The sequence below is a fragment of the Colletotrichum graminicola genome (assembly GCF_000149035.1).
Source record: "Colletotrichum graminicola M1.001 genomic scaffold supercont1.7, whole genome shotgun sequence".
In the NCBI taxonomy this organism is placed as follows: domain Eukaryota; kingdom Fungi; phylum Ascomycota; class Sordariomycetes; order Glomerellales; family Glomerellaceae; genus Colletotrichum; species Colletotrichum graminicola.
This window is the reverse complement of record NW_007361011.1, coordinates 126135-153391: the sequence shown is the minus strand read 5'-3', so window position 1 is coordinate 153391 and position 27257 is coordinate 126135. Positions and strand designations below refer to the sequence as shown.

Here is a 27257-nt window from a genome sequence, read left to right as displayed (position 1 = left end):
TAAGATTAAGAATATTATATAACTTACTACTATACTTAGTTTTATCTACTAGTAGCTTTATAAGATTAGTTAGTTAATAGGGGTGTAGTTAGGAGAAAGAGATAAGTATAAATTTAGATCTATATAGTAGCTAACGTTATAACTTATTATAGCCTTATAATTAAAATCTCTATATAGTGCCCTAAGGTAAGAGGTTAGTAGTAAGCTTAAGGTAACTTAATAAATTAAATAGTATATCTTACTAAGGATTTACTTTATCTATTATAATAGGCTAACTACCTAATTACTTACTATACTAGTTATAATAAGGGTAATAAAGGTAAAAGGTTCTTAGGTTATATAATAAGGTATTAATAAATAAAGTGCTTATATTACCTTTAAGTACTAGGTTTAGATTAGTAAGTGCCTAGTAGATTTTATCTTATTATAAGAGTAAGGTTAGGCTATTTTACTCCTACTTTAGCTAGTAATAATCTACTATTAATAGATAAGTTAAGGTAAATAAGGTTAGCTACCTCTATAAAGTAGTATTAGCTATTATTTATAATAATATTAAAAAAGTAGTAGATAAGGCTTATTTAATTATTAACTTTTCTTTAGGTAAGATATACTAACTAGTAATATTATTAATAAATTTAGGGTTCTTTATTTATAAGTTAAAGATAGGCTGCTTATAGTAAGTAAAAGTAATATCCTCTTTAGTCTATATATAGAAATTAGCGTTAAGAAGGTCTACTAATTTAGGTGTAATCCTTCTTTTTACTAGATTAATAAAGACTTTATTATTAATAAGGTAGTTATAAAATATTAATAATACCTTAGTGCCTATAGTATTAAAGGTAGTAATAGTCTAATTTATAAAATCTAACTAAAAGGCAGTAAGAAGGCAGTAGCTATAGAGGTTAGTATCTAACTATATAGTAATTATATATATTATATATAATCTAACTTTATAGGGGTCTAACTTATTAAGATTAAAGTTAATATAGTTACCTTATATTATTAGATTAATATAGTAAATAAAGGCAGGTAGAAGAGGGAGAGGTTATAAGAGGTAAGATAGTAATAATAGTAATAGTAGAGGATATAAAAAGGAATAGATATTTATTATTTATTAGTTTAATAGCCCTATTATTACTAGTAGTAGCTCTCTATTTTTCCCTTTTTTATTTATTATTAATAAGAATTTAGTTAATATAGAGTAAAGGAGTAAGGAGGTAATAATAATAAAGGTTAAATTTATAGAGGATTATTTACTAATGACACGGTCTGATAGGTGATGGATTGGTTGACTATCTAGGAGCTAGGAGCTACAGCTGGTAACAGCCGGTCTTATAGACTGCTGACAGGTGGGGACAAGTGGGGCACCTATAGGGCCCACCAGTCGGCAGGGTATTGGCCTGACCGATAGATCTACCGGCAAGGCCGTAAAGTGGATCTAAGGTTGGCTATATTGTTCTGTGATAAGTGCCCCCCTTTAATTAAAATAATTATTATATAGCAATTATTTAGAAAAAGGCAGAAAAGGAAAAATAGCTAACTAGCAGTGTAATTAACTAATCTAACTATAGATCTTAGGTTCTTATAAGGCTGTTATAGCTATTATAGGAGGGGTATACCTAAGGGTTAGTAGTTATTATAGTCCTTATAGTCTTTCTTAGAGTATTTATTATTAGAGTATTTATTATTAGAGTATCTATTACTATACTTATCTCTATAGTTATTAAAGTCCCTATATCTCTTAGTGTTATCTCTAATAGTATTACTATTATTACTATACTCCTATTTATTATTACTGTTATGGCTTAGTAGGCTAGATAGATAGTACTCTGGCTGGCTAGGTTAATACATAGGCTGGCTGTGTAGCTAGGTGTAGGTGTCTAGGTATAGGCTTAGGTATAGGTATAAGGGCTGCGCTAGCGAGGCTAAAATAGCTAGTAAGGCTGGCTGGCTATAAGTAGCCTAGCTGTAAGTAGCCTAGCTGTAGGCTAGTAAGGTTAGTTAGCTATAAGTAGCCTAGGTTAATTAACCTAGCTTATAGGGATATTTATTATTATTATAGTAATAATCCCCTATTAAATAGATTAATCTGTTATTATTATCCTAGGGACTAGTCTCTGCTATATAGCTGCTGTTATTATCCTTATTATTTTTCTTATTATCTTCCTTATTATCTTCCTTATTGTTATCTAGGGTATTTTAACCTCTATACTAAGTAGCTTTATAAGGTGGCGCTAGTAGATAGTTAAAAGTATGTTACTTAAAGAGTTAACTTACTGCCTCTTAATCCTAAATCTACTAGTAAAGAGATTTACCTCTTAGTAGGTTACCTCCTCTAAATCCTAGCTGTTACTAGTACTAGTATTCTTAGGTATATACCTTAAAGTGTCTCCTTAGTGTATTTATATACTTATATACTAAGGGGTATAGGTTAGGTGTAGAGTAGCTAGGTGGCAGTAGTGTTAGTAGTAATAGTCTAATATATCTTAGCAGCAGTAAGGTGTTTCTTAGTAGTAGTAGTAATAATAGCGGCAGTAATAGGCTGCTACTTCTCTATTTAATAGCTGCCTTTTTATAAAGAGCCTTAATAGCTAGGTTAAATTTTATAGTAGTAAGGAGGGTTAGCAGCACTAGTAATATAGATTGCTTGCTTATAGAGGGTAGTAATAAGACTATTAATATTAATAGTAGTAATAGTAAAGTTAATAGTAAAGATAGCTAGGATAGTAATAGTAATAAGGGCTTATAGTCTAGTAGATAGTAGTAAAGGGTGTTTTAAAATATAAAGTCTTAATAGTAAATTTAGTAGTAGTGTTACTAGCTGTAGTTATTTACGTATATATAGCAAAAAAGCGCAGATTGTAAGGGAAATCTGGTATTACACTTCTAGCAGGGCTTAGGCTGGCGATTTTGCTGTCTCTTAAGCTCTTTAATTAATAGCAGCTCTAGTAGCAGTGGATTTAATAGATTAACAGGTGAAAAAGAGGGTAAAAAGGAGTATAATAAAGGAAAAGAAGGGTAAAGAAAGTAAGGTTATTAAACGTAAGGGTGTTAGCTAGAGGGATAGCGGCTCTAGCTGGTTTAGGAGGTCTGGCGATAGCCGGGCTAGCAGGCAAAAAACTTTACTAGTAGGCGTATATTAGCGACTAGCTAGTAAAAAAATATAGGCTTCTAATTAGTTACCTAGATAACTAATTAAATAGCTCCTAGTAATTAGCGTATTTACCTCTTATTAGGTAATTAACAGCAGCAGAGGGTTAATACCTATAGATTATAACGTAGTTGTGCTACTACTTGACACGGTCTGATAGGTGATGGATTAGTTGCCTATCTAGGAGCTAGGAGCTACGGCTGGTAACGGCTGGTCTTATAGACTGCTGACAGGTGGGGACAAGTGGGGCACCTACGGGGCCCACCGGTCGGCAGGGTATTGGCCCGACCGATGGATCCACCGGCAAGGCCGTAAAGTGGATCCAAGGTCGGCCATATTGTCCTGTGACAACTAATAGGCTAGTTAATCCTCTCTACTCCTAGTAAAATAAACCTTACTAATCTATTTAATAGTAGTAATCTTATAATTTAATTATATACTAATTAGTGTTAGTTAAATTATATAAAAAGGATATCTTATAGATTATATAACAAATTATAATATAGAATGTAGTAGTTACTTGTTATATTAGTTAGTTATAAAGTGAATCTAGACTTTTAGGTGGTATACTAGTAGTAAGGTAGATACTGCTAAGGGAGGCGGTGTGTCACGTAAATATCACGTGACCACCCCCCCAAAGCATACCTACCGTATACTAACAGTGACTATTGTTCAAATATCTAACTTCTCGTTACGAACATGCTCCAGCAAGTCTGGTCTATTATAGGCATTGCCGTGACTACTCGAAATGTAAGCTACAACCAGCTTTCCAACACCACGTTGAACCTCGTGTATAGCGTTATCGTATGGAAGAAAAGTGAGGCGAACTAGTGGATAATAGGGATTCAACTATCTACGTATGGAGTGGTAGTATCAACATAGAATATAGATCGTGGATTGTGGGAATACGCCGAGTGACTCGTCAAGTTGATACAAGTACTAATTTCGTATTACAGCATATGATAAGGCTGTCAATTGGCCTGCTCGGAAATCAGCCATACTCTTATTCATAGTTGACGGAGTCTTACAGACCCTGGAAGACAAGGCAGGCTATGTCATTCTTACCTCGCGCACTCAGCCCAGTATTATTCAGGTTGTACGTAGAAGCTTCTCAAATATTCCCAGTTCCACGCGGGTACCAACTGGACCTTACTTCAGTAGGACTTCCTCCTGTGGCTCCCTTTGATGGTGCAGCAATTATGTGGGCAAGGTGTCTTGAGGATCTCGGTGCTGTGTGTTTTTCCGGCAAATGAGTATAAACTACGACGCAAAATAACTATTCTACTCTATATATTCTCTGATTCCGGGTATAATGCCATTGTGGTGCCGGGTGAAGAGATGTTTTGAAGCGTATCGAGGCCGTTCATATGATCGGCTGGGACGGGGATAAGTTTGCGTCTGAGGACTTTCAATAGAAGAATGAGTAAACAGCACGTGTGTTTTCAAAGTTGTAACTTGCTGAAGTGTTTGTGTCTGCTAGGTAGCGTGGTTGTGTTGAGTAATCAAGTGATAGACTAAGATGTCTGGATGAGCACCTACCTACGTCAGGACCACTAAAAGAAGACAGCGTACATCTACCTCCTAGTAGATGGGAAGAAGCTGGACTACAGTACAACCGTAAAGGGGCCTCTGGCCCCATGCAAAGAAGCTCAAGAATATATATTCCCTCCCGCACGCCATGAATGCGCCATTGAAATCGGGACCCATTTCTCCAGGATAATACACGCCGTTTGTCGTGAGAGTCAGACCCTGAGTACCATCCAAACACTTCAACTTCACAGGTCTACCGCTTGGTACCGTCGCAGTCGCACGCCAGTGTAAACCCATGCCGGCAAATAGAGGCGATTCATCTTCAAAGTAAAGCCCAATCGTATTGTTCTTGGCATAAAAAGTAGACCCTTGGTTGGCGGGAACCAGAATGACCTCCGCTTGGCACTGGCTACTGGATGCGTAGCTAAGCTCGTAACCCTGAACAGCAGAGCCCCACTCTGGGCCAAGATCGGGGTAAATCATGTTAGCCCAGAGGCGGAAGCCATTGGTACCGTCAGCGATTTGCGTGGGAAGGCTGGCTGCTATTGCAGTGACTGCAAGAAGGGCCGTTTGAAGGAGGGTTTGCATAATTCTTCAGAGGTTGAGAAGTAGGTTAGGGTCCAAGGTATCAAGGTTGTTAAGAAACTTTCTGTTTTAAGAATGATATTGAGATAATAGTCCGAGTCTAAGTACTGAAACGACTTGACTTGTTTATGAGAACCTCCGTTCTTTTTATACTAATCTCAAAACTTATTATGTGCATCCGCTATGTCTAGTCTCTGCATTATCCTTGTAAGATGACAGTCTTCCTGCAGATTCAACCCAAGAACCTCGTACAAAAGCCCCCCGAGATAGTTCTATTTTCCAATATTCTGCGGTCAGTAGCCGGCCAAGGCTGACGTGACCTGCCTTGATGGAACGCTCTTCACCTCGTATTATCCTCCTGGCTATATTACGTGCATATGCCGTAAGATCAGACACCTAAGCGAAGGGAAAGAAGGGGAAAGCCTAAGCAATGTGCAAAACAAATACGAGCCCCTAGGTCAAGGTTTCCGTCACTCACGTAGAATTATCAGATATATCCCGCACTACGCCTACGTAATTGCTTACACCCATTAGCCTAGGAGCTACCGCCTTAAAGCATCAAACACTTAACCGCTATACAAACAGCCGGTAAGCCGCATGGTTGCTTGCATAATTATAATAGCGGCTGACAGTAACTAGCTGTATCAGTAAACAAAACGTCTGTCAGTGCAAGCAACTATGTCTACGTTGCTGTCAACCCTGCTTGTAGAGACCACCAGGCTGCGCTCGGCGGCTTATGCCAAATTGTCTGGATGTTCCGCGACACCATGCCACAATACGTCTACAATACGTCCATACCTCTCGCCTATTCTACAACCTAGAGGTGGAAGACCCCCCGAAACGTGTTTCGTCTAATTAGCTGGGTTATCGTGGTGGGCATTGTTAAGGTGTCAGCCGCCTGACTCAATATAAGTAGTTGAGCTGGATTGTTTATTAAAGGCCACAACACTGAAGGAAGTAATATTTGCACTAGTGCGACAACTTGTAGGAGGGGTTTATTTCCTTGATCCTCCTGGACGACGCGAATCCTTCAAAAGCTTTAATTTACAAGCTAATCATACTAAGTTGGCCTGATATAAGAAAGTACGCCTATAGTATCAATATAGGAGGATTTGCGTTTAACACTGACAGCAGTGACCCAGACTATTGCGAAATCTGGCCTGTGTTGGTGCTCTAAGCAGCGCAATATTGGAGATATGTGCGCGGGACGACACTCATTACTTTCAACTGACTGGTATTAACATCGCCGTCACCGTCGCCGTGGCCGAGGCCAAGGCCTGACCATGACCCCACAACTCCTTCATCTTTGTGTGGCATTTACGACATAGCACAGCCCCCCCCCCCCCCCCCCCCCCGGACAAAGAGGTACGTACCTGACGAATTTCCAAGTCTCCACACCCCGCGATGTCGGACGCAGCGACGCATCTGCACGTCAAGCTTCCTCTCCAATTGCCTCCAAAAAAGTTCCCCGGCAACTCAGACAACCTCGGGCACGCTCCCCAGATCCTCCTCCGCCCACAATGTCGACCGCGACCAGTGCCACCGCGGCGACCAAGGATGAGTCGCAGCCCGTCAAGAAGGGCGGGCCCACGGTCCTGCGATCCATTCTGGCTGGATCTTCGGCCGGCGCTGTTGAGATTGGTGAGTCGCGGCGACGAAAGACGGGGACGCACATCGAGCAATGCTAACCGCCTCGACAGCCATAACATACCCTGCCGAATGTAAGACCCTCCGCGATCGATAAACCGCCGCGATTGACCTTAACAATACCCGAAAGTTGCCAAGACCCGGTCACAGTTGAATCGGAACTTGACTGCTGGACAAAAGCTGCCGTGGCCGCCCTTTGGAGCGCAGTGGTATGCCGGGTGCACGACGTTGATTATTGGAAACTCGCTCAAGGCCGGTATCCGTACGTGGCCCAGCGACGGCTGTGAAGCGACTTGGAGGCGGCTGACTTTCAATCGACAGGATTCGTGGCCTTTGACCAGTACAAGAAGCTGCTTTCCGACGCCGACGGTAATATTTCCGGCCCCAAGACTGTTATCGCCGGCTTCGGCGCTGGTGTGACGGAATCAGCCCTTGCCGTGACACCGTTTGAGAGCATCAAGACGACGTTGTGCGTAATCAACTGAATGTACGTGAATTGGCCTGCTCCGCTGCTGACCTACCGTCTCAGGATCGATGACAAGAAGTCCGGAAAACCCCGTATGCGCGGCTTCCTCAGTGCCGTTCCCATTATCGCACGCGAGCGTGGACTCCGTGGCTTCTTCCAAGGCTTCGTACCGACAACGGCCCGACAGGCGGCGAACAGCGCGGTACGGTTCAGCGCATACAACATGCTCAAGCAGATGGCCGAGTCGTACACGGCGCCGGGGGAGAAGCTGGGCGCCGTCGGGACGTTCGCCATGGGAGGCATCGCCGGCGTGATTACGGTCTATGTCACCCAGCCCCTTGATACGATCAAGACGCGCATGCAGAGCATCTCGGCACGGACCCAGTACGGCAATTCGTTCCGGTGTGCGGCCATGATCCTCAGGCAGGAGGGCGTGCTGACGCTATGGAGCGGCGCGCTGCCGCGTTTGGCGCGTCTAGTGGTGAGCGGCGGTCTGGTGTTTACCATGTACGAGAAGAGCATGGACTTCATGGACAAGATGGATCCCGAGGGAAGATACATCTAAAAAAAAAAAAAAAAAAGATTGCTTCAAAATCTATTGGTGTCGAGGTTCTAGGTTTTGGTATAGACGCTATACAGGGTACAGATGTTGTACATGATATCATACACAGGCCAGGCGGCTGCGCCCACCCATTTCATTCAGGCGGCCCATGTTCTGCCGTCCGTTCGTCCGCCCACACCGTTCGACGCGTCGGTGTTTAATCTGGGCTTAATACACATATATATGTATGTGTGTGTGTGTGTGTGTGTGTGTGTGTGTGAGCGAGTGTTTCGTGCTCCCGATCGGCTATTCGAACCGGAACATGCCTGACAATTTCTTGGACATGTTCTTCAGCCATCCTCTGGTAGGGGCCTCCTCGAGCTCTCTCAACAGGTCTTGGAAGTAGGTCGGCTGGCTCGCGGGCTTGAGAAGTTGGCCATTGAGGGGGAACTGAGATAGATTGGTCAGATGGTTTCGGGGGTTACAGGTAGAGTGAGGCGTTTGTCGCTTACCCTCTTCTTGAAGCGATCATCAGCCAGGGCGAATAGCGCATTCGCCTGCTTGAGCTCGTTTGCCTCGTCGACGACGTTGGGCGCTGTGTACCTCCTCTCGATGCCTCTCTGGATGATCTCGTTGAACTGGGTCTCGGGGCGGAGGTTGTCCTTGGGCCACAGGGCAAGGGCGGTGCGAAAGTGCCTGTACGCTTGCTGTAAAAGGGAGAAGGACGTGTTAGTGACGTGACGAGAGGTGTGGGCGAAGGGCGAGGGGAGAGCAGAGAGTGAAGGGGAGGAACATACGCTCGTTGAGCGTGCCATGGTGGCTGCGTGCGATTTGGAGATATGTGAATGGGTCTATCGAGTCCCGTCTGTCATGGTCTCGCCGCGGGGAAGGTGGCAGGCGCCGGAGGGGTGGATGCGACAGAGGGCAATAGCTCAGAATCCCATCAACGACGTCAAGGATTTTGCATCAGATGGCAGACATGGAAGAATTCATTTGTCGGAGCCAAGGGGATGCACTGCGCCGGGACTAAGCCGCATTAGGCCATAAGAGGAAATGAAAATTGAATGGGGGCATCGAGACATCTATAATTGGCCACACAGATCTTGGATAGATAGATACGTACTCCAGTTCCGACGCAATCGAGGTCATGCGCATGACTTTGGCCTGAGGCATAACAGTCATCCCGTGTCCGTTTCCAGGCGAGCCCGGAATGAGGCAGCCGTTGGCTCGGAGGCAATAACCATTCCCAAGCCCGGGTGCCTTCTTTCCTGTTCCCCCCTCGATTCATTCCAGTACGGAGTACCTTCTCTCCTAACTGCCTACCTACACTCCGTAGGCAGTGTAGTAATCGCTGAGTACGTAATCGTATCCCCTTGCTCCCTCCTTGGATCACCCCCCAGAGCTGGTGACACAGTGACGCTCGTCGCACACTCCATCTCCACTGTCACAGGGGGGCCAAACAGGGTCCCTTTAGCGGCAAATGCCTTGTATTATGTAACCCTCCGTCTCCCTGACTGACCGGACATGCAGATTAGCAGTGAGGCGAAGCGAACAGTGAGCGCCCGGGGTCGTGCGACAGGTGCTGAATACACACTGACTCTCCTCTCCGTCTCTGTCTCTGCATTTGTCTCTCATTCTCATCACCTTCAACCCACAAACCCGAAACCAAGCCGACCTAAGCTGATGGCGTAGTTTTTCCAGTCGCTGCGACCATCACCCTTATTTCCTCTGTTTCTTCAGCAACAACATCCTCGTCGCTCCTTTATTCGCTTATTATTTCGTCTTGCCTCGACTTCTCCATTTTCCCCTGCGATTCCTCCTCCGGGATTCCCTTTGCTAACTCCGATCCCCCTACGATTACCGACAACCCTCGTCTTCTTTCTCTCCTCCAACACCGCAACGCTACTTGTCTCGTCCTTGGTGGCGAAAGGGGGTTGCCCGAGTCCTTCGGTTTCAAGACAACAAAATACCATACAACACTCCTCAAAATGGCTGGACGTTATGAGAGGGTAAGTAATGTCAATCGGCTTTCGCCTTTCGCTCTTTCTTGATTATTAACAACTTACTCACCCGTTTTTAGGTGAATGCCCAAGACGAAGACGACTTCAACAGCCTTAACCCCGCTCCGTCAAGACACCCGCAGCCCATACCAAACTCGCCTCCTCCTTCCTTCCACTCGAGAGCGTCTTCGCGCGACCGCGATGCCCGCCGAGTCGACACGACGCTCGCCGACGCATTCGATACCGACGGTGACGATAGCGATGACGACGCCGACGACCGACAAAGATTAGTCCGCGCTGACTCGTCCCTCGCCTCGGCCGACGCGCAGCGCAACCCCTCCTCCGATGGGAGACCCCACACTGATAGGCAGATCACCCAATTTCCCCCCTCGACGACAGCATCGGCTGCCGATGCCCCTGCGACTCCGTTCCGCATCTACGGTAGCGGCATCCAGAATGAGGGCGTCTTTTCCAACTTGACGGCCAAGCCGGAACGTGGTGGCCAGACGAAGGAGGAGCAACCTCCGGTACGTCCGACTCATTTCTTCAACCCGAACATGTCCTGTCTTTGGCATACTAACATTCTACCCTAGACGTATGAGCAAGCCGCTGCCGATGCGGCGCCGCCTTACTGGGAGACGACCATTCTGGCTCCCGGCCTCGGCGGGCCTGATGAAGTTTACATCGACGGCATGCCGGTCGGGTCTCTCTTCAGCTTCCTTTGGAACGGCATGATCTCCATGTCGTTCCAGGTCGTCGGCTTTATTCTCACCTACCTTCTCCACTCAACCCACGCCGCCAAGAATGGATCGCGTGCTGGTCTCGGCGTCACTCTAATACAGTATGGTTTCTATATGAAGGGCACGACGGAAGGCGACCGGCCGCCCAAGATGAACGGCCAAGACGGATACGCTGCACCGCCGGACCCCAACTCGCACAACTTTGACCCCAACGCGGTGACGGGCGAGGGCGGTGGCGGCGTGACGGACATTACGGGACAGGAGTGGATCGCGTATATCTTGATGGTAGTTGGGTGGTTCATTCTCATCAGGTCTCTCAGCGACTATTTGAAGGCGCGGCGCCATGAGCAACTGGTTTTGCAGAGCCCCGACCGCGGGCTGCCAGTGCCCATCATCGCCGATGGCGAGTCTTCGGAGAGGGTGGTATAGCATGGGCGTTTTCATTTTTTCATGTGCCGTGTAGATATTGGATCCACGCGTCTACGACATGGGCATTGAACTGTTTCCTTGAGTGTTGCAGACTTTCTTGGAGTGTTTTTTGAAGGGATAGGAACTGGGCGCAGGGTAATCCACGCACGGGACAGGGAGCACACGTTTAGGTGTCGTCCTTGACATCATCAATGCCGATTTTCGTTTCTAGTTTTTCTTGTGTACTTTGCTATGCTTATTGATCTACCCATGTGCTATGAAGCTGTTGCTGTCGCTGTTGGCGGTACTTTTCCCGAATGGTATGATACAACTCGACTTCCACAACAGTCTTGTTGATCCAAGGTCCCGGTCAGTTTCGTTGAAGCCTGAGATGCCCAAGGATAGGTAGGTAGGTATATAGGTGTATGGAGTGTTTGCAACGGGATGGTGCGCATGGCATGGCGGGGTCGAGAGTTCAGCGCCCATCAACAAGGTTTCCAGGAGGGGAAGAAAGGTTTGGGGTGTGACAGCGCCATTGGGGTCGGTGGCACTGGAGACCGAGCGTGGGGCCATCTACCAACGGCCTAGGTACATAGCTAGGTACCTACCTAGGATAGGTAAGTACAGTCACAAACAAGTAAGTAACTATAGGTACTTTACACCCCTCACTGTCACTGTCACTATACTGTCACTGCTGGAAGCTCGGGAAACATTGGGAACAATGCACCATTCCACGCAAACCCATTGAACTTCTTAACCTCCTCTCCGCTGCCTTCACAACTCAATTATAACTACAACTACCCCGACCTGTGGAATGCGACTATTCCACCCTCTTTGTGATTTTTGAACATAAAAAGTAAACGCGAAGCGAAGCACCCGCAGAGCCTCCACACGTGTCCGCCACCACGATTCCTCGACGCCCATCGACCGGGAGAGCTCTTCAGCTCCTCTGGAGCTCGACATCTATCAACCTTACCGCCCGCTTCTTGCACCAGAAACCCGACCTTGACTTCACTATGGCGTGGCGGAGCTCAGGCGCAACAAACCAGGAGCTGATCGACAACATGTGGAATCGTGGGCTCATCAAGGACCAAAGGGTTAAGGACGCATTCCTCAAGGTGACTCCCCTTTCTACCACGAGCAAGCCGTTCGACTCCTCCGCCTGAACCGCTGTTGAAACCGTCATGAACTCAGGTCGACCGCGCACACTACGCCCCCAACGCACCCTATCAGGACTCCCCCCAGTCCATAGGCCACAAGGCCACCATCTCGGCCCCCCATATGCACGCCACCGCCGCCGAATCCCTCCTCCCGTACATTGTCCCTTCAGAGAAGAAGCCTGCGCCGCGCGTGCTCGACGTCGGGTCCGGGTCCGGGTACCTGACCCACCTTCTCGCCGAGCTCGCGGGGGAAAAGGGGCTCGTCGTAGGGCTGGAACACATCCAGGCACTGCGGAACCTCGGCGAGAAGAACATGGCCAAGAGCGCCGACGGAAGGTCCTTGTTGAAGACTGGCCGGGTGAGGTTTCGCGTCGGCGACGGGAGGAAGGGGTGGGTAGAGGCGCCTAAGGAGGGGGAAGAAGAGGCCGGAACTGGCTGGGACGCCATCCATGTCGGCGCCGCTGCGGTGGAGCTCCATCGGGAGCTGGTGGACCAGCTCCGTACGCCCGGGAGGTGCGCTGCCCATTTCCCCGTTCCGTCCATGAGCCGATTCTCACTGAAGCAATAGGATGTTCATCCCCGTCGAGGACGACAACGGCCAGGGCCAGTATGTGTGGGCCATTGACAAGAGGGAAGATGGCTCTGTTGTCAAGGAGAGGCTGTTCGGGGTTCGATACGTGCCTCTGACTGATGCGCCTAAGCCGTAAACCCATATGGAACTACGATGGTTACGATTTACAATTTGCAACGACCATGTACGATATACTACACGATCGATGATGAACCCGGAATCCAGGCCAGCATGATAGATGGAGAAAGCAGCGGCTCTGTATGTTGCTATAGCTTCGATTTTACAATGAGTCTGCTGCGTCACTTGAACAACAGACGTCGAGTACTGCGCTGACTGGACTCTTAACATTCTATGTATCCTTTTATTAAATTCAACTGTCTCTCCTATGCCTAGGAGCAGGAGACAACACTGCGAGCATGATTGGTATACATGATCCCCTTAAGCAGTGTTGATTTACCAATGCTAGCTTTCATATCGTCTTGCAGGCGACATGACGTATGTGTTAGCGACTTTTGGGCACCGTGGGTTACCCGGCATATGAATGCAAGCTGCGACCCCGCCGCCAATAGTCAACGTCTTCGTCCCTCATACCCACCAGTGGAAGTAGCCTTCCCGAGAAACTGTCGAGATGAAACTTTTGGTAACCAAGCAGGTGAGGCGGCCTCTCTGAGGCTTTGTCCACTATGAATGAGACAACGCGCCAGAGTTTGCCATACTCTCCCACACCTGGGGGGAGGGACGGAGTCGCCCTGCAGAATGCCTGCGATCCGCAGGACATAATATCGATGGCTGGGTGCAGCGAAATCTAGGGCAACTGCAAATTCGCCCAGAGCCACGGATACGACTACATCTGGATACGCACTTGCTGTATCGACAAGACGAGCAGCGCGGAGCTGTCCGAGGCCATCGACTCCATGTTCGGCTGCTACGAGCAGGCAAGTGTCTGCTATGCTTTCCTCTCTGACATGAGCTGGCCCTCGGACCGGGGCCCCGGGGAAGACTGCACCGTCAAAGGCATTGTTGCGAGACTGTCGAGGTCGACAGGTTGGGGAGGGAAGGGTTGGAGGATCGACTGCTGCGCTCCGCCACAACCGCATGGCTCTAGAAACCAAGGGAAGAGGGTGCCTTGTCTGTTGGGCGACGAGAGAGTTAGATCTTCTGGTCGTGGAAATCGAAGGTCATGTAAGCGCTCGAAGATTCTGTAGAGGATGGTCTTAAGGCGCAACAGAAGATGGCACATTCATACATCGTGGCCAAAGATATCAAGTCTGACCCAGTTCCTCCTCCTTCGCCACGTCGGCTTGCCTCGAGTTCATGACCCCGCTGAGGTGCGTGTACGCCATCACCACTCTGGCAATCTGCGGCATGTCCTTGATGCTCAGGAACGCCTGGCCGTGGTCCTTGCCGTCGAGGTACATCAGCTCCATCTCGCCACGGCCCGTCCATCGAGCGGGCGTCGTGGCCCACTCGATCTTGTCGTACCGGGTGTATTTGAGGTCGCCAAAGTAAACGTAGCTCGCCACGGCGTCCGGGTCCGTGACGCAATCCTCGCCGCCTAGGACCACCGTCGTGCGCTTGCCCTGCAGCTGCGACGTCCAGAGGATGAAGTCCTGCCAGCGGAAGCGGCGGGCGAGCGTGTGCGCGACCATGGGGTCCGTGGCGACGAACCAAATCTCCCACTCGTTGCCCCATCTCGGCTTCCGCCGGGTGAAGTTGTAGGTCACGGCGGGGAGATGGAGTAGTAGCGAGACGGGGTCGATGAGCACGACGGAGTCGATCTTGGCAGCGATCTCGGGCCTCTGCAGCAGGGGCGACACGAGGAGGGTGCCGAAGGAGTTGCCGACGAAGACAAAGTCGTTGTAGTTCTGCTGCTTGATGATGGCATCCATGCCGTCGACGAGCTCCTTGGTGGTCTGCATGGGCGGGCAGATGCGCGAAGAGACCGGGAGGATCTCGATGGCGAGGACGCCGACGTCTTTGGGAATGCTCCACAGCCAGATGAGGTAGGGGAGCATACCGACGCCGACGCCGTGCATGAACAAGATGGGCCGCTGGGTGGTGGACGTGTGTGGGCGGACGAAGTAGCTCAGCGTGGGGTCGGCCGACTCATTGGGCGAGAACAGCGTCATGGGCCGCCAGGGGAAAACAGAGAAGAAGGTACTGCGGGGTTGGCGGTAGAACTTGAAGCCTCTGATGAACAGAACGAGGGTCGCGAGGAAGTCGAGCGAGCCCGTCATCTGCAGAGACATGTCAGTCGGGGGGAGGGACCTCGCGATGCTACTCACGGCGGCTGAGACTTACAAGGTAGAAGAACAGACTTCGATGAGTGATGTCGACGGGGTCGAAGCTGAGGCGCATCGGGGTGGAATCGCCGTAGCCTTGCTTAATGGCTACGCCGGCCCGCTCCTCGGCATCCGCGATGTACTCCTCCAGCTCCTCGTCGTGTTCCCCCGGATTGCCCTGCTTATCGAACAGCGCCCACATCAACCAGTCTTTGACATTTTCCCTACGGATGTCACTCAAATGGGCGTTACCGTGCCACTTGCGGATGTACTGCTCAATATCTGGCGCATGGTCCAAGCCTTGGGAGAAGAAGCGGCGACGCTCCTCTCGCGTTAGCTCCGTCGGTTGGAGCCCGGGACCTTGCAGTCGGCGACGGTAGGGGACGAACCAAGCAAAATAGAAGATGATTTCGATAGCGCCGATGACCTCAATGGCGATGGATACGGGGTGGGCGATGCCGGGTACGCCGGCGAGGGCGAAGATGAGCCAAAAGTAGAGAAAACAGAGGAGGCCCAGATATTGGAAGAACACCACCATGGACCTCACGAGGATAAGTTCGGGGACCGACTTTCCCACGAGCATCTTGCTGAGGGGGAGAGCTAAGTCAACGACAAGCGCTAGCGACTAAATAGTTTGCTGGGGTAAGAAGAAGCACGCGAACCACGAAACGTATATTGGCATGGACGACGTCCTGTCAAAAAAATACGTTGTAAGACGGAGGAGTGCAGCGGTGGGCGTGCCGCGATCTTAATATTGGCGGGCAACGCAGGGCAACCGTTTGATGGGTCTTGCGTCACAGATCAACGAACCGGCATGGATACAGCATGCAAAGAAAGGTCGCCCCGAGGACTTTCCGCTTCTCCACGCTTGTGATTTCGGAAGTTTGCGTGGTGGTCCTCAAGTTTGCAGCTAGAACCTTCAGCCGCGTTCTCTGCGCGTCCGGACACTTGCCCTGGCTGCGAAGGAAACGGGTGCGAAGGTTGTGGGGGCTAACATTGGGACGAAACTCAAACGATGCTTTTTTCCGGCGCAGCCAGCTGGCCAATCCTTGAGGAGGCCTGCTTGCGTTATGGTCCCAGCAACAGAGCCAGCATCGGCACACGAAGCCAGAACGAAACGACACAGTCTGTGCTGGAGAGAACCCGGTAGGATCGACCAAGGGGAATGCGAGCATGATGCAGGGAGCTGCCTGTACCACGAGGGCCAGTGAGGCTCCTGGGGTTTAGGAATGGTGGATGGGTTCAAAGCCGGTCGCCCAATGCAGATGATGTATCCGTATTCGCGTGAGGGACTACTGCGAGGGGGCGGTATCTGGTCTCCTTGGAAAAGTCAGTCAGTCCTGCGGAGGAGGGTGCCTGGCTGTGACAGGCCAACTCGACATATGCCGTCTCTAATCTCTATTCACATGGAACCGTGGAAACGAGTAACAGTTTCGCGTTGTTCTGATGCACGGATTCGTATACGGACAGGCGAGATCGAATAGGTAGCCAAAATAGCAATAGCTGACGCGTTATTGGAGGCTTCCCCTCTGGTTCAAACATCATGACCTAGGATCAAGATCTTAGCTGAACTCAGGAGTGAACACAGCTCGTTTGGCTTTACCTTGGGAGTCGCAGGGAGTTTCGGTTGTTGGACGGAGACGCACAGGCACACACACAGGGTAGGAGACGGACTGACTTTATGCGCCTATGCGTCACGAGGGAAGGGGGATGAGATACGTACTCTGTTGGTCAGGCATGGTGACCTTGTTCTGTATTCGGTTTAATGCCAAGCAGCTCACGGAGCCACTTTCCTTTAAAATAACCCTATCCGGTTTGCCGGTCTACCGTAGAGACCCACTGCCACGTGATGGTGTATCCACATCAGGTACGTACCTGCTTGTACCTAAGCTACAAGTGTGAACGTGGCTGGGTTTTGCCCGTCTCTGATTGGACGCCACCATATTCAAGCGGAGGAACATTCCAACCGCATTCCAGCCTTGCTGACTCCCTTTGGCCGTTTCTTCTCTTCAACCTTGGTGTTGAACGCTGACTCGGCACAACTATGCTCTCTCACGACCCATCGTGGCTTTCGTCTCTCGGAGGGTCTTCTGAACCACCCTCAGATGGGATAAAAGCGCTTGGTATTCCTCGCTCTGCAAAGAAGAAATGGAAAGGTTCTCTCTTTCATCTTCCTCCGGCTCAAATCTCTCTTTGAACCATTGTATTCTGCATCTGGGCCATGTTGATATCATTGTGCCTCATCGTATTTCATCGGCCACACCACGCAACCATCTCTGTCACTCGGCGATTCAAAAGCTTATCTGTGGATCACCGTTCCAGCCCATCTGCCTCTCCCCCCACCAGCTCCAGACTCATTGCCCCGTCAGCTCCCCATTCGCATCCGTAATCGGTTGCGTCCCGGCACAGATCACCTTACGTCATGTCATCCGCGAATCCCAAGACTGTTTTGTTCCTCGGAGCCACCGGCGGCTGCGGCCTGTCAGCCCTGCGCCGCTCCCTTGACGCTGGCTTCACGTGCATCGCCCTGTGCCGCACCCCCTCTAAGCTGGCCTCCATCCTGCTGCCTGAACAATATCCCAACCTGCGGATTGCGCAGGGAAACGCTCACGATGCCGACGTCGTTGCCCGCCACCTCGTTTCGCCTCTAGACGCAACCCGCTTCGTTGACGCCGTCGTCTCCTCCATATGCGCAGGATGAACCTTGAAGACGTCCACGTGTGCGAAAAGGGCATGGCCGTCCTTCTCGATGCCGTCAGAAAGCTGCGCGCAGAGAAGGGTGTCTCTGGGAACCCGCGCGTCCTTGGCCTTAGCAGCACCGGCATCTCAAAGTTTGCCAGGGATACGCCTTTTATCATTGCGCCACTCTACAAGGGACTGCTGCACGTCCCGCATGAGGACAAGCGCGCTATGGAGGAGCTGTTGTTTGCCAGCAACGAGGCTTGGACCGTCGTCCGTGCCAGTTTCCTCACCAACGGCAAGGAGCAACCGTCGGGTGCTGTCCGGGTTGGCGTTGAGGACCCCGTCAAGGGCGTGGAGCAGCTTGCTATTGGGTACTCCATTTCGCGCGAGGATGTCGGCCGGTGGATATTTGAAAACGTTCTCCAGAAGGATGGCAACGATGAGTTCGTCCGCAAAGTTGCAACCATCACTTACTGAGCACTTCTTCCTCGCAGCTCTCCTTTCCTGTCTGACAGAAACGCCCTCTTCCCCTGATACGTTTACTTTACGGGCTATTCACCTTTACCAGTTAATGTAGTAATGAACACCTTCCATACACGATCGAGATGCCACGATTCATCCTTTTTTGTGGGAAGGCTGCGCAAACCCTCTTCGTCTTAGTCCGCCTATGCTTATCCTCGTCTTCTCGGAGCTCGCTTGCACGGGTAATGGGTCTAGCATCAGCATCGTTTTTGAAAGCAGCCTACTTCATCGTGCGTCTGAGAAAGCGAACGAAATCGTCGACGCCTTCAGGCTCGGTTATCCAGTGGCCGCTATATTCGTACTTGTGCCACTCGACGTTTGCTTTGTCCACGTTGCGGAAAGTGTCTCGCAAAACTGGACCTGGTTATCTATTGCATGAGCGAGGAAGACGGTGGTAGCCTCAATCTCACCCACGTAATCGGACTTTGCAGTTGACCGGGGCTCTTTATCGGAGCTTCCGGATGTCGCTAGTATTGGGTTGGCCCAGCTCGAGAAGCCTAGGACACAACCCAACCTCTGCTCGTCGGCCAGCTAGGCTGCACGGCCGAGAAAGAACTTCGGCCAGGTCATCCGATATTTCGCTCTCATAAAACTCGCTCGCTCAGTCGTAGCCGCTGCTGTCTCGTGCATGGAGAAGGATGACGGTGTGTACATACCTATGCTGGCAACCATTTGCGGGGTCAATAGTGTACAGTGGCCATGACGGTCCTTCTCCAGCAGATGAGTCCATGGTATAGTTTTTGAGAATGCTTTCTAGATGAAATGATATAGGCGCAGCGCGTCGAACGACAGAAAAATGTCGTAATCGTATTAAAAGGAAGAAAGTTGAAATACCTCATCTCCCCCTAAAGCAACATGGACTGGTCTAGTTGTATACACGTTTCCCCCGCTGGGTCCGTTCCAAAAACCGCACAAGTGGTTGACGAATCAATATTAACGTGTCAACTGTGGGGCTAGGAATTAGTGCAAGTGTTTGAGGCTATCCGCGCAGACAGCGCAATGACATAACATAAGAAGCGTGAAAAGCGCTTATGAATCTCATTCATTCACCCCCCCTTTTTTGGCAAGCCCCTATCATCGTGTGCCCAATCGCACCCACAAGTTTACGACTGGATGGATAGGAATACCCTATGGTTCCATCAATCCTGCTTGCTCGGCGCTGCGGAAGTCCGTGATCGAGTACGGTTATACATGCCGTGTGCTGTATAATGAGGGGGCCAAAGAACCAGATTCTCGGCGCCACATATATACCCGACCCGAATAAAGATCTGGATCATCAAAGTTGATACATTATTGGCCAAATAATACGGTGACATCTTGATCTTAGCCGTATATCAGCTTATGCTGTTCAAGCCTCACCAAGATTGAATTCCATCTTTGTTCACAACCTTTCCAACATCAGCATCCCGCTCACCCTCCACGGCCTGTTTGATCAGAAAGCCACCCTGTCTTGGTTCGCCCGCGCCCATCTCCTTTAACTGTTCGGGGTTTCCACCCAGGCCAGTGGCTAGGAACCCTGGAGAGATGCACCACACCTTGACACCGTCGGCCTTAAGCAACCAGTGCCAGTTGAGCATGACCATGTTGAGCGCGGTTTTACTTGAGCGGTATCCTGCCTGTCCCGTGAAGGGCTTCGGCCAACCCGCCGATGGGACGCCCTGGGGCTGAAATGGCAACAAGCCAAGAGTTTCGATGCCGTGGAGGTTGGAGAGACCGCTAGTTACGAACAAAATGCGGGGTCGGAGGATTTGAGAAGAAGAGGGGCGAATACGTGAGTGATGACATGCGTGCCTGTCGTATTGACATCATATGATTTGTTGAAGTTTTGCCGGAGGGTCTTGATATCCTCTGGGTTGTAGTTCTGCGGGTTGAAGTCGTGACTAGCGCCTATTATTCATTGGTTAGACGAGAAACATACTCGTCATAGCGGTATTGGAATGTTTGGCCCAACATACCAGCACTGTTTACCAAGACATCGAGGACCCCGTGCTTGTCCTTAATGCTCTGAAAAGCCTTTACTATGGAATCGTCGTCCACAATATCGACCTGTAGGACTTCTAGAGAGCTGGTAGTAGATGGAAACTCTTTTTCAAGTTCGGAAATAGCAACTGCGCCCTTGTCAAGAGACCTCGATTCCATGATGATGTGATACGGTCCTTTGGATTGCAGGAGGGTCCTAATCGTCTCGAATCCGATGCCGGTGTTGGCACCGGTGATGAGCACGATGCGTTTAGAAGACATGATGATTAGCTTGGACCATCGAAATGTTTCCGAGAAGCGTACAGTTCCAGGCAATGAGAACCCTGAGACTGTCGATAGACTTTATACTCGAATACTGTGGGGCTACAGTGTCTTGCATGTTAATAGAAGGCCATAACCATGGAGCTTACGCCCGGACTTAAGAGCCATTGGGGATCAGAGACTTGAGTGATAAACGGGTCTCACAGAACAGGCAAGCGGTTAGGAAAACAGCTTGGTGCGGCGGCCTTTCAGCGCTAATACCAACATTCATCTTGTATCAGTCTAAAAGTCTAGCGAGGACCAATACCCGTGCACTCAAAAGTACAGTAGCGAGCACGAAGTCGCGAGGTTGCATGGTCGAGAAGGCTCCGTGCTGATAATAAGGATGCTAATCTCCTCTGGCAGGTAACGAGTGGTGGCCATCAGTACTCGGTGTTCGGGGCCGGGCGGGTCCGGAGCTGGCTCCCTTAACCCCGATCGCGGCGGTGAGCCTTGGGAGATATTCAATGAGTACTAACAGAAACTAGGTGACAATACTAGGTGCCGCGATAACCTTCTACATTAGTGTACGGGGGAGCCCATGGCAGCTTGATCTCTTAGACCCGCGCCCTCAACACAATTCCCTCGAGAATGCTTGTTCATACTCTTTGACAACATCGTAGCGCAACATCCCTAATTCGCCTTTCACCGGAACAGAGGCGGGACATTACGGACCATTCCGTTTTTTCATAGTTCACCCACCATGACAGTCAGATCAGTTCTTATCGTCGGCGCCAACGGCACATTAGGCACCAAAATCCTCGACGCTCTCGTCGCTGCCAAGTCCTTCAAGCTCAGTGCTCTAAAGAGAGCTAGTTCCCGGAGCAAGCTCCCGTATTCCACAGACCAGGTACAAATCATCGAGGTCGACGATGATCTCTCTTTTGAGGGTCTCGAGAAGGCCTTTAAAGGCCAGGACGTCGTCATTGTCAGTTTCCGACTGCGTAACTTGGAGCAGCACTTGCGCATCGCCGAGGCCGCTTCGGCTGCGGGGGTGAAGCATTTCATGCCCGCCGACTTCGGCAGTATTGACGCCGACAACCCCCGCGCGCGAGAGCTTATCCCGCTGTACCGCTACAAGCTCGCCGTCCGCCAAAAGGCCCAGGAATTGGCTGACAACAACCCCAAATTTGCCTGGACGGGTATCGTATGTGGCCACTTTTTCGACTGGGGAGTCAAGGAAGGGTTCTTGCATGCCTATCTGGACAGGAAAACAATCGACGTCATTGACGGCGGCAACATCAAAGCCTCGGTTGCGACGCTTCCGAGAGTCGGCGAAGCTGTCGTGCGCATTCTTGACCTGGGTGTCACCGAAGTTACGAAGAACAAAACGTTGTTTATCCAGAGCTTCTGCATCACACAGAACGAGCTGCTCCAGAGTCTCGAGAAAGCGACGGGATCGAGGTGGACTGTAAACAAGGTCGAGTCGGAAAGTTTCATCAAGGAACACAAGAAAAAGGCCGACGCTGGTGACGCGGAGGCGATTGAGGACCTTGTTTTTGCTGTCGGCCAACTGGACGCAAATTGGACCGAGCGGGACGGCTTCGCGATGAAGACTCTAGGACTCAAAGATGAAGACTTGGACACTGTTATCGCAGAAGTTGTAGCCAACCCAGCGGTCTAGTGGGCAGCGAGATGATAGCCACTAATAAAAGCTGAATAGATGCAGACACTGGTTACAAGATTAGAATGAAATTAATGAATACTGGCGGCGGCAATCGTAATATGCATGAGATGTTGATTTTCGACCGAACAATAATGAGAGGAACGTCTAAACAAAGAACTACCTAAGCGAACAATCGTTTTTTCTCAGTAGATCTTTGTTTCAGAGACTCGCTATAACGTTGGGAAGATCCGTCATGTCTTCCAGAAAAGCATTGAATTCTGACTTGACCTTCTCCATATCCTCGTCCACGTCGTCAGTCCACCGATGCACATAGACGGTTTTCATGCCGACCTTCTTAGCCCCGCGCAGGTCATACGCATGAGCAGCGACCAACACTACCTCCTCTGGCTTGAGTTGGACCAACTCCAGAGCCTTGTTATATGCATCCGGACTGGGTTTGTAGACTCCCAAGAGTTGACTGGAGAACAACATGTTAAAGCTGAGTCCCGAAAACCGGACAAGGTCCAGTTGCAGTCGTGTTGTACCGTTAGCGTGTACAAAGACTTCAAGGCCGAGATCTTGGCGGAGATTCTGAATGGCTTCTGGGACTTCAGCCCAGGCGGGCTGGGAATGCCAGGCTTCGATCAAACTTGCTTTGACACTGGGGTTGAAATGAGTGGCATGCTTCGGAGATTGCTCGAGGAGATTGTTGAGGACGCGCGCAAATGTGATGTCAACGTCCTCAGGTTGGAGGCCTCTATGATATCGCTCGGAGATTTCAATAAAGTATTGCCTGCGCCATTCCAGGGCGAATGTCGAAGCTTCGTCTTTGGGAATTGCCGAGGGCAGACACTTCAGAACGCTGGCATGCCAGTTAAGGCATGTGCCCATGAAGTCGAAGAACACAGCCCTAATTTTGGGTTGCTGATGAGCCATGGTTGAAGAGGTCATCAGGCAGAGTGAAAATGGTGTGGTCAGAATTAGAAGGAGGAGAACCATAGAATTTACGTCCGTTCGATACAATTAGTAATTACCTAGGGCTGTAGTCATTTGTAAGCTGACTGCTGACTATACTATAGAAATCTTTAGGCTGACATATTCCCCCGCTGCTTTTGTAAAGGCATAATGTGCCTTGTGTTTACGTTTATACATACACCACTATAGCCTCCTGATGGGATTGAAGCGCCAGTACTTTGCTCGAATACATCGACTGTATCATGCCCGGGACTTGGATGATACACCAGAGAAACATCAACAGGTAAGTACCGAGACAATATTGCCACCCGGAGTTCTGCTGGGCTTTGGTGTTACAAGGTTAAGTGCTGCACTCGAGCCGGCTGCTGGTTTGTTTTCGGCGCTCATCTAAGCCGAGGAGCCAAAGTAACAGAGAGCGATGGACGATCCCGACAATGGCAAGCTAAGAAACGTTGGCGCATGAATTCATACGGGTTCATAGAGACGATTTTAGTTAGGACGAACGCTCACTGCGTAGGGGACAGCATGTGGGTGTTTTATACTTTCATTCAAGGAACGTTGGTTCTGTCATTAGTTTAATACATGATCCATGGTTGCCCATGCATGCTAAAATAAGGAGACAACAAGACACCACAAAAAGCCGGCGATGACTCGTAACTACCAATAAGAAGAACAGAACCCTACTCTACCAGCCTAAGAGACAATCCACTGTCAGGTTCTGGCCGTCTCCCTGGCCGCATGCTGCCATCATGCCTTTCGCACTGCGGAGCGACGACATCGACGAACGATATGTCGGGGTTGAGAGTGAAAACTGGGAACGACGGATCCGCCGATCTATGTAAAACGGTGTCATATTGAAGACACTTGGATCTTCGTTTCTGTCATATTAGTACTATAGGTTAACTTTTATAACAGCTAATGGTTTCTGTACTTGTCTTCAGTGAAGGCTCATTGATATCTATCGGCGGAGTACTCGCTTTTCAAGTGTTCTCAAAGGCATATAAAACAGTGCGCTCAAAATGAATGCCACCTCGAACCCAATATCACCAGTGACATTAGCAATCGGTCCGGTCCACCAAGGCTGGGCCATGCAGGGAACAACGAGGCCAAAACTCAGAATACCCGCACCAAGTGCCGCAACACCGCTGGGTAAACTGGAAGTAATGTTCCAACTAAATCGTACCGTTGGGCATCTCCTCTGCGGAAAACAAAATGCTCGACCACGACAATGCCGACGAAGGACGCAGACCAGTACCCGATCAATGCTATAACGTTCTCCAAATTCAAGAAGAAATCATCAGCGGCCTTGATAGCAACCGGGATCATGACGGCTGTGACCACGATCGAGAAGACATAGCGAGGAACCCGCACCAGCGAAGGAACTAACGTCTGGAAGTTGAGTGTGATGGCATACATTGTGCCGGAGATGTTGCCGAGAAGGGTAAATGCCAGACAAACGACGACGAATTTTCCAAAACCACCAGCTGGCGCAAGCATGGCAGCCAATACGCCGCCCACAAGTGTCGAATCGTAGCCCTCTTGCCATTCAGGCACATTGGCAATGGCACCACCGATGGCGCTGCCGAGCGTCATCAAAAGGATGGTGGGCAGAATCAAACCGGTGTAGCTGTAAGCGAACACACGGTACCTAGGAACAGTCAGTTTCGGGGACAGTGGATTTGTGTCCTGAAAGGTCAAGATACTGACGAAGCACCCCGGACCCTGGGGTCAAAGTATGTGGTAAGATCCGAAGCAATACACGCCCACGGAATCATGTAAGATGATACAATCATACCGAAATTCAAGATCGATGAAGCTGTTGCAGGAGCCATGTCGGTTTGTTCTCGGAGTCTCGAGCCTCCGCATCCAGTAGCGATCACTATCGCAACGACAGCGGGGATGAAAGCATAGGTCTCGTAGAAATGCAAGATCTTGTATCCACAGAACGAGATTAAAAGAGACAGGATCGCGCTTGAATCATTGATCGCATGCCCGTCTTGGGCCCAGGGTGGCAAGAAAAGCCGGAGCCAGCGTCGAGAGCAAGGTGAAAAAGAGAATAACAATGAACGACTCTCGAAGACTCAAGCCAAAGAGTGACGGTCCCATCATTCCAAATGTTATCCTTGAAGAGGTCAGGGGCAGACTAATTGGGTGTTCCTTGTGCCGGTGACTCACGGAAGGATATTGGCATTCATGGAACACCAGACAGTGAAGGCGTTGAGGTACCGAGTAGATGTCCGCTCCGCCAGCGGGATTGGCTCGATACCTTGCTCTTCAACTTGAACCAGCCGCAACGCCTTGCGGAATAAGCTGGTGGTGGTTGCGTGATCAGTCTCAATTCTCGTTGTCCCATATCTCTTCTCTTCGTCACGAGATTGCTCTTCCGTTGACGTTGGGCGTGATGCTTCGATGTCCGCCATGGCTCAGAGAAGCCTCTCCCCTTGAATCCTGAAAAGAAAGCGAAACGAGTATGAACAGTTTTTTATGACACAAATGCTTTGTTGAGAAACTTCAAAGTTAGCAACAGAGTGTTGTAGGATCCTGAAATCGGTCTGGCTGCTTGGTGCGCGGAAGAGTGGCAAGTCGATGATGAACGAAGAGATGCACGCGATGACGTTACAGCAAATCAGCCATCAAACAGCGAAATCTGAGGAGCGCGATGGAACTGTAAGTCTCCACAATATGAACGCTGCAGAACAGCCGCAATAAGGAGTCGAAAGGTACATGTCTCAAGAAGAAAGAGGCAATAATGATATAGTCGGCTTCTGAAGACCCTTGGTTTGCCCGATGAAGAGCAGTCGGGATTTGTTCCATGCCAGCAGCCATAACCCCTAGCGAGCGAAGATTAGTTGGTGAATTTGCAGACCAATGTACCTATCCTCTCATTTCCGCCCCAAAAGGTTTCTTTACCGATCTTTCGAGGCCGCCTGTGGGCTCACCACACCCACGGGAACTAGGGCACGTGGTACCTGTTCATGAATCGTGGGCTGGGCGCCACTCCAAGCTCCGTGGACTCTTGATGTCACTCGAGGTCGAGGAATTCTTCCAACTTTACCCTCTGATTCGTTATCTCGTTGCATATCCGCTTTTGACCAAGCCGCCAAAAGGGGCGGGAAAGTTTGATGCCCATCCCCTTTGATGATTCGGGATACCCGTTGCACCCTAGGACGGACGCTTCTACTTGGCGTTTTCGTGTATGTCCTAACCACGCTAGTGCTCTGACAGGCCCTTCTCGACCTAGCAGTGGATAGGATTAGTCTTAACAGCCCGCCGGCCAGAGCCGGCAGATCCGTATGAGTTCGTTGGATAAGAAACCCTGCAATCATAATGTGCTTCCAGATCAGGTTGAAGACGGTGAACCGACCAAAAGGGGGCCATCATTCTACCCGCTACCGCTTGCAGAGAGTCAAGCTCCAACGGTCCCGCTCGATTCCGTCGATCTGGGGCCGGCTCCTCGGATAGTGCCACCTCCGACAGTCAAAGATGAAGCCTAGATCATATACGGAGCAAAGCAACAAACAGCATATGCCCGTTTACGTATCTCAAATCACTTACTTTATCCGGCGAACAGCGATCGAACCAGGATATGCTTACCTTGCTCGCACGGACATGCCATGACCCCAAGCAGCACAGTATTGCTCTCAATACCAGGATCGTGGCAAAGACGATGTGATATTGTCGAACGCACCCACTGCCAGACCTCACTAGCGCTGATATTGTCTATAGCTTCATGCCGATATTCATGGTCAGACGCCGATGCTGCGGGAGAAGCAGATGGATGAGTCGGCATACCATGTCTATGCACACCATCCATGGAAGCTGGAAGCACTCACCAGCAAGAAATCCGTCATTTCCGTTTGTTCAAGAGTCTTTGTGTGAGAGATTATGACTTCGCAAAAGAAAAGCACTTAGCCCCAATCGGGGCTCTCGATGGGTGCAAGCATACCACGATGTCTAGGGGCTGCATACCTACATACTCGATGCGAACCATCAGTCTACACTAGAATCCGGGGCAGCCTGTGCATGCATACCGGTATTTCACTAGCGCCTCCCCTAGATTACCGTTCCGCTGTATCCGTACCTCTGGCCGAACTGAACTCTCCGGCTCCAT

The 27257-nt window shown here is 49.9% G+C and overlaps 11 protein-coding genes across 11 annotated transcripts; 5 read left to right on the top strand and 6 right to left on the bottom strand.

Moving 5' to 3' along the window:
* Positions 1–4732: 4732 nt before the first annotated feature.
* On the bottom strand, positions 4733–5269 carry GLRG_01722 (uncharacterized protein; the record flags this gene model as incomplete). Its single annotated transcript, XM_008093056.1, has 1 exon — positions 4733–5269. One exon carries the CDS (start codon positions 5267–5269, stop codon positions 4733–4735), a length of 537 nt encoding a protein of 178 aa, XP_008091247.1.
* A 1517-nt stretch (positions 5270–6786) lies between these two features.
* GLRG_01721 (uncharacterized protein) lies at positions 6787–7944 on the top strand (the record flags this gene model as incomplete). Its single annotated transcript, XM_008093055.1, has 5 exons — positions 6787–6907; positions 6967–6987; positions 7044–7175; positions 7235–7382; positions 7443–7944. The coding sequence occupies 5 exons, from the start codon at positions 6787–6789 to the stop codon at positions 7942–7944; spliced, it is 924 nt and encodes a 307-aa protein (XP_008091246.1).
* A 282-nt stretch (positions 7945–8226) lies between these two features.
* Positions 8227–8735, bottom strand: GLRG_01720 (uncharacterized protein; the record flags this gene model as incomplete). The annotated part of the gene is made up of 3 exons (XM_008093054.1): positions 8227–8370; positions 8433–8627; positions 8718–8735. The coding sequence occupies 3 exons, from the start codon at positions 8733–8735 to the stop codon at positions 8227–8229; spliced, it is 357 nt and encodes a 118-aa protein (XP_008091245.1).
* Positions 8736–9908: 1173 nt separating this feature from the next.
* Positions 9909–11089, top strand: GLRG_01719 (uncharacterized protein; the record flags this gene model as incomplete). Its single annotated transcript, XM_008093053.1, has 3 exons — positions 9909–9929; positions 10001–10447; positions 10514–11089. 3 exons carry the CDS (start codon positions 9909–9911, stop codon positions 11087–11089), a joined length of 1044 nt encoding a protein of 347 aa, XP_008091244.1.
* Positions 11090–12084: 995 nt separating this feature from the next.
* GLRG_01718 (uncharacterized protein) lies at positions 12085–12935 on the top strand (the record flags this gene model as incomplete). The annotated part of the gene is made up of 3 exons (XM_008093052.1): positions 12085–12186; positions 12263–12741; positions 12797–12935. The coding sequence occupies 3 exons, from the start codon at positions 12085–12087 to the stop codon at positions 12933–12935; spliced, it is 720 nt and encodes a 239-aa protein (XP_008091243.1).
* A 1126-nt stretch (positions 12936–14061) lies between these two features.
* On the bottom strand, positions 14062–15664 carry GLRG_01717 (uncharacterized protein; the record flags this gene model as incomplete). Its single annotated transcript, XM_008093051.1, has 2 exons — positions 14062–15036; positions 15101–15664. The coding sequence occupies 2 exons, from the start codon at positions 15662–15664 to the stop codon at positions 14062–14064; spliced, it is 1539 nt and encodes a 512-aa protein (XP_008091242.1).
* A 1839-nt stretch (positions 15665–17503) lies between these two features.
* On the top strand, positions 17504–18240 carry GLRG_01716 (uncharacterized protein; the record flags this gene model as incomplete). The annotated part of the gene is made up of 2 exons (XM_008093050.1): positions 17504–17746; positions 17812–18240. The coding sequence occupies 2 exons, from the start codon at positions 17504–17506 to the stop codon at positions 18238–18240; spliced, it is 672 nt and encodes a 223-aa protein (XP_008091241.1).
* Positions 18241–19640: 1400 nt separating this feature from the next.
* Positions 19641–20526, bottom strand: GLRG_01715 (short chain dehydrogenase; the record flags this gene model as incomplete). The annotated part of the gene is made up of 3 exons (XM_008093049.1): positions 19641–19949; positions 20057–20172; positions 20241–20526. The coding sequence occupies 3 exons, from the start codon at positions 20524–20526 to the stop codon at positions 19641–19643; spliced, it is 711 nt and encodes a 236-aa protein (XP_008091240.1).
* Positions 20527–21268: 742 nt separating this feature from the next.
* GLRG_01714 (NmrA-like family protein) lies at positions 21269–22189 on the top strand (the record flags this gene model as incomplete). The annotated part of the gene is made up of 1 exon (XM_008093048.1): positions 21269–22189. The coding sequence occupies one exon, from the start codon at positions 21269–21271 to the stop codon at positions 22187–22189; it is 921 nt and encodes a 306-aa protein (XP_008091239.1).
* Positions 22190–22390: 201 nt separating this feature from the next.
* Positions 22391–23122, bottom strand: GLRG_01713 (haloacid dehalogenase; the record flags this gene model as incomplete). Its single annotated transcript, XM_008093047.1, has 1 exon — positions 22391–23122. One exon carries the CDS (start codon positions 23120–23122, stop codon positions 22391–22393), a length of 732 nt encoding a protein of 243 aa, XP_008091238.1.
* A 954-nt stretch (positions 23123–24076) lies between these two features.
* GLRG_01712 (purine-cytosine permease FCY21) lies at positions 24077–25566 on the bottom strand (the record flags this gene model as incomplete). Its single annotated transcript, XM_008093046.1, has 3 exons — positions 24077–24794; positions 24854–25117; positions 25322–25566. 3 exons carry the CDS (start codon positions 25564–25566, stop codon positions 24260–24262), a joined length of 1044 nt encoding a protein of 347 aa, XP_008091237.1. The 3' UTR covers positions 24077–24259.
* Positions 25567–27257: the final 1691 nt, after the last annotated feature.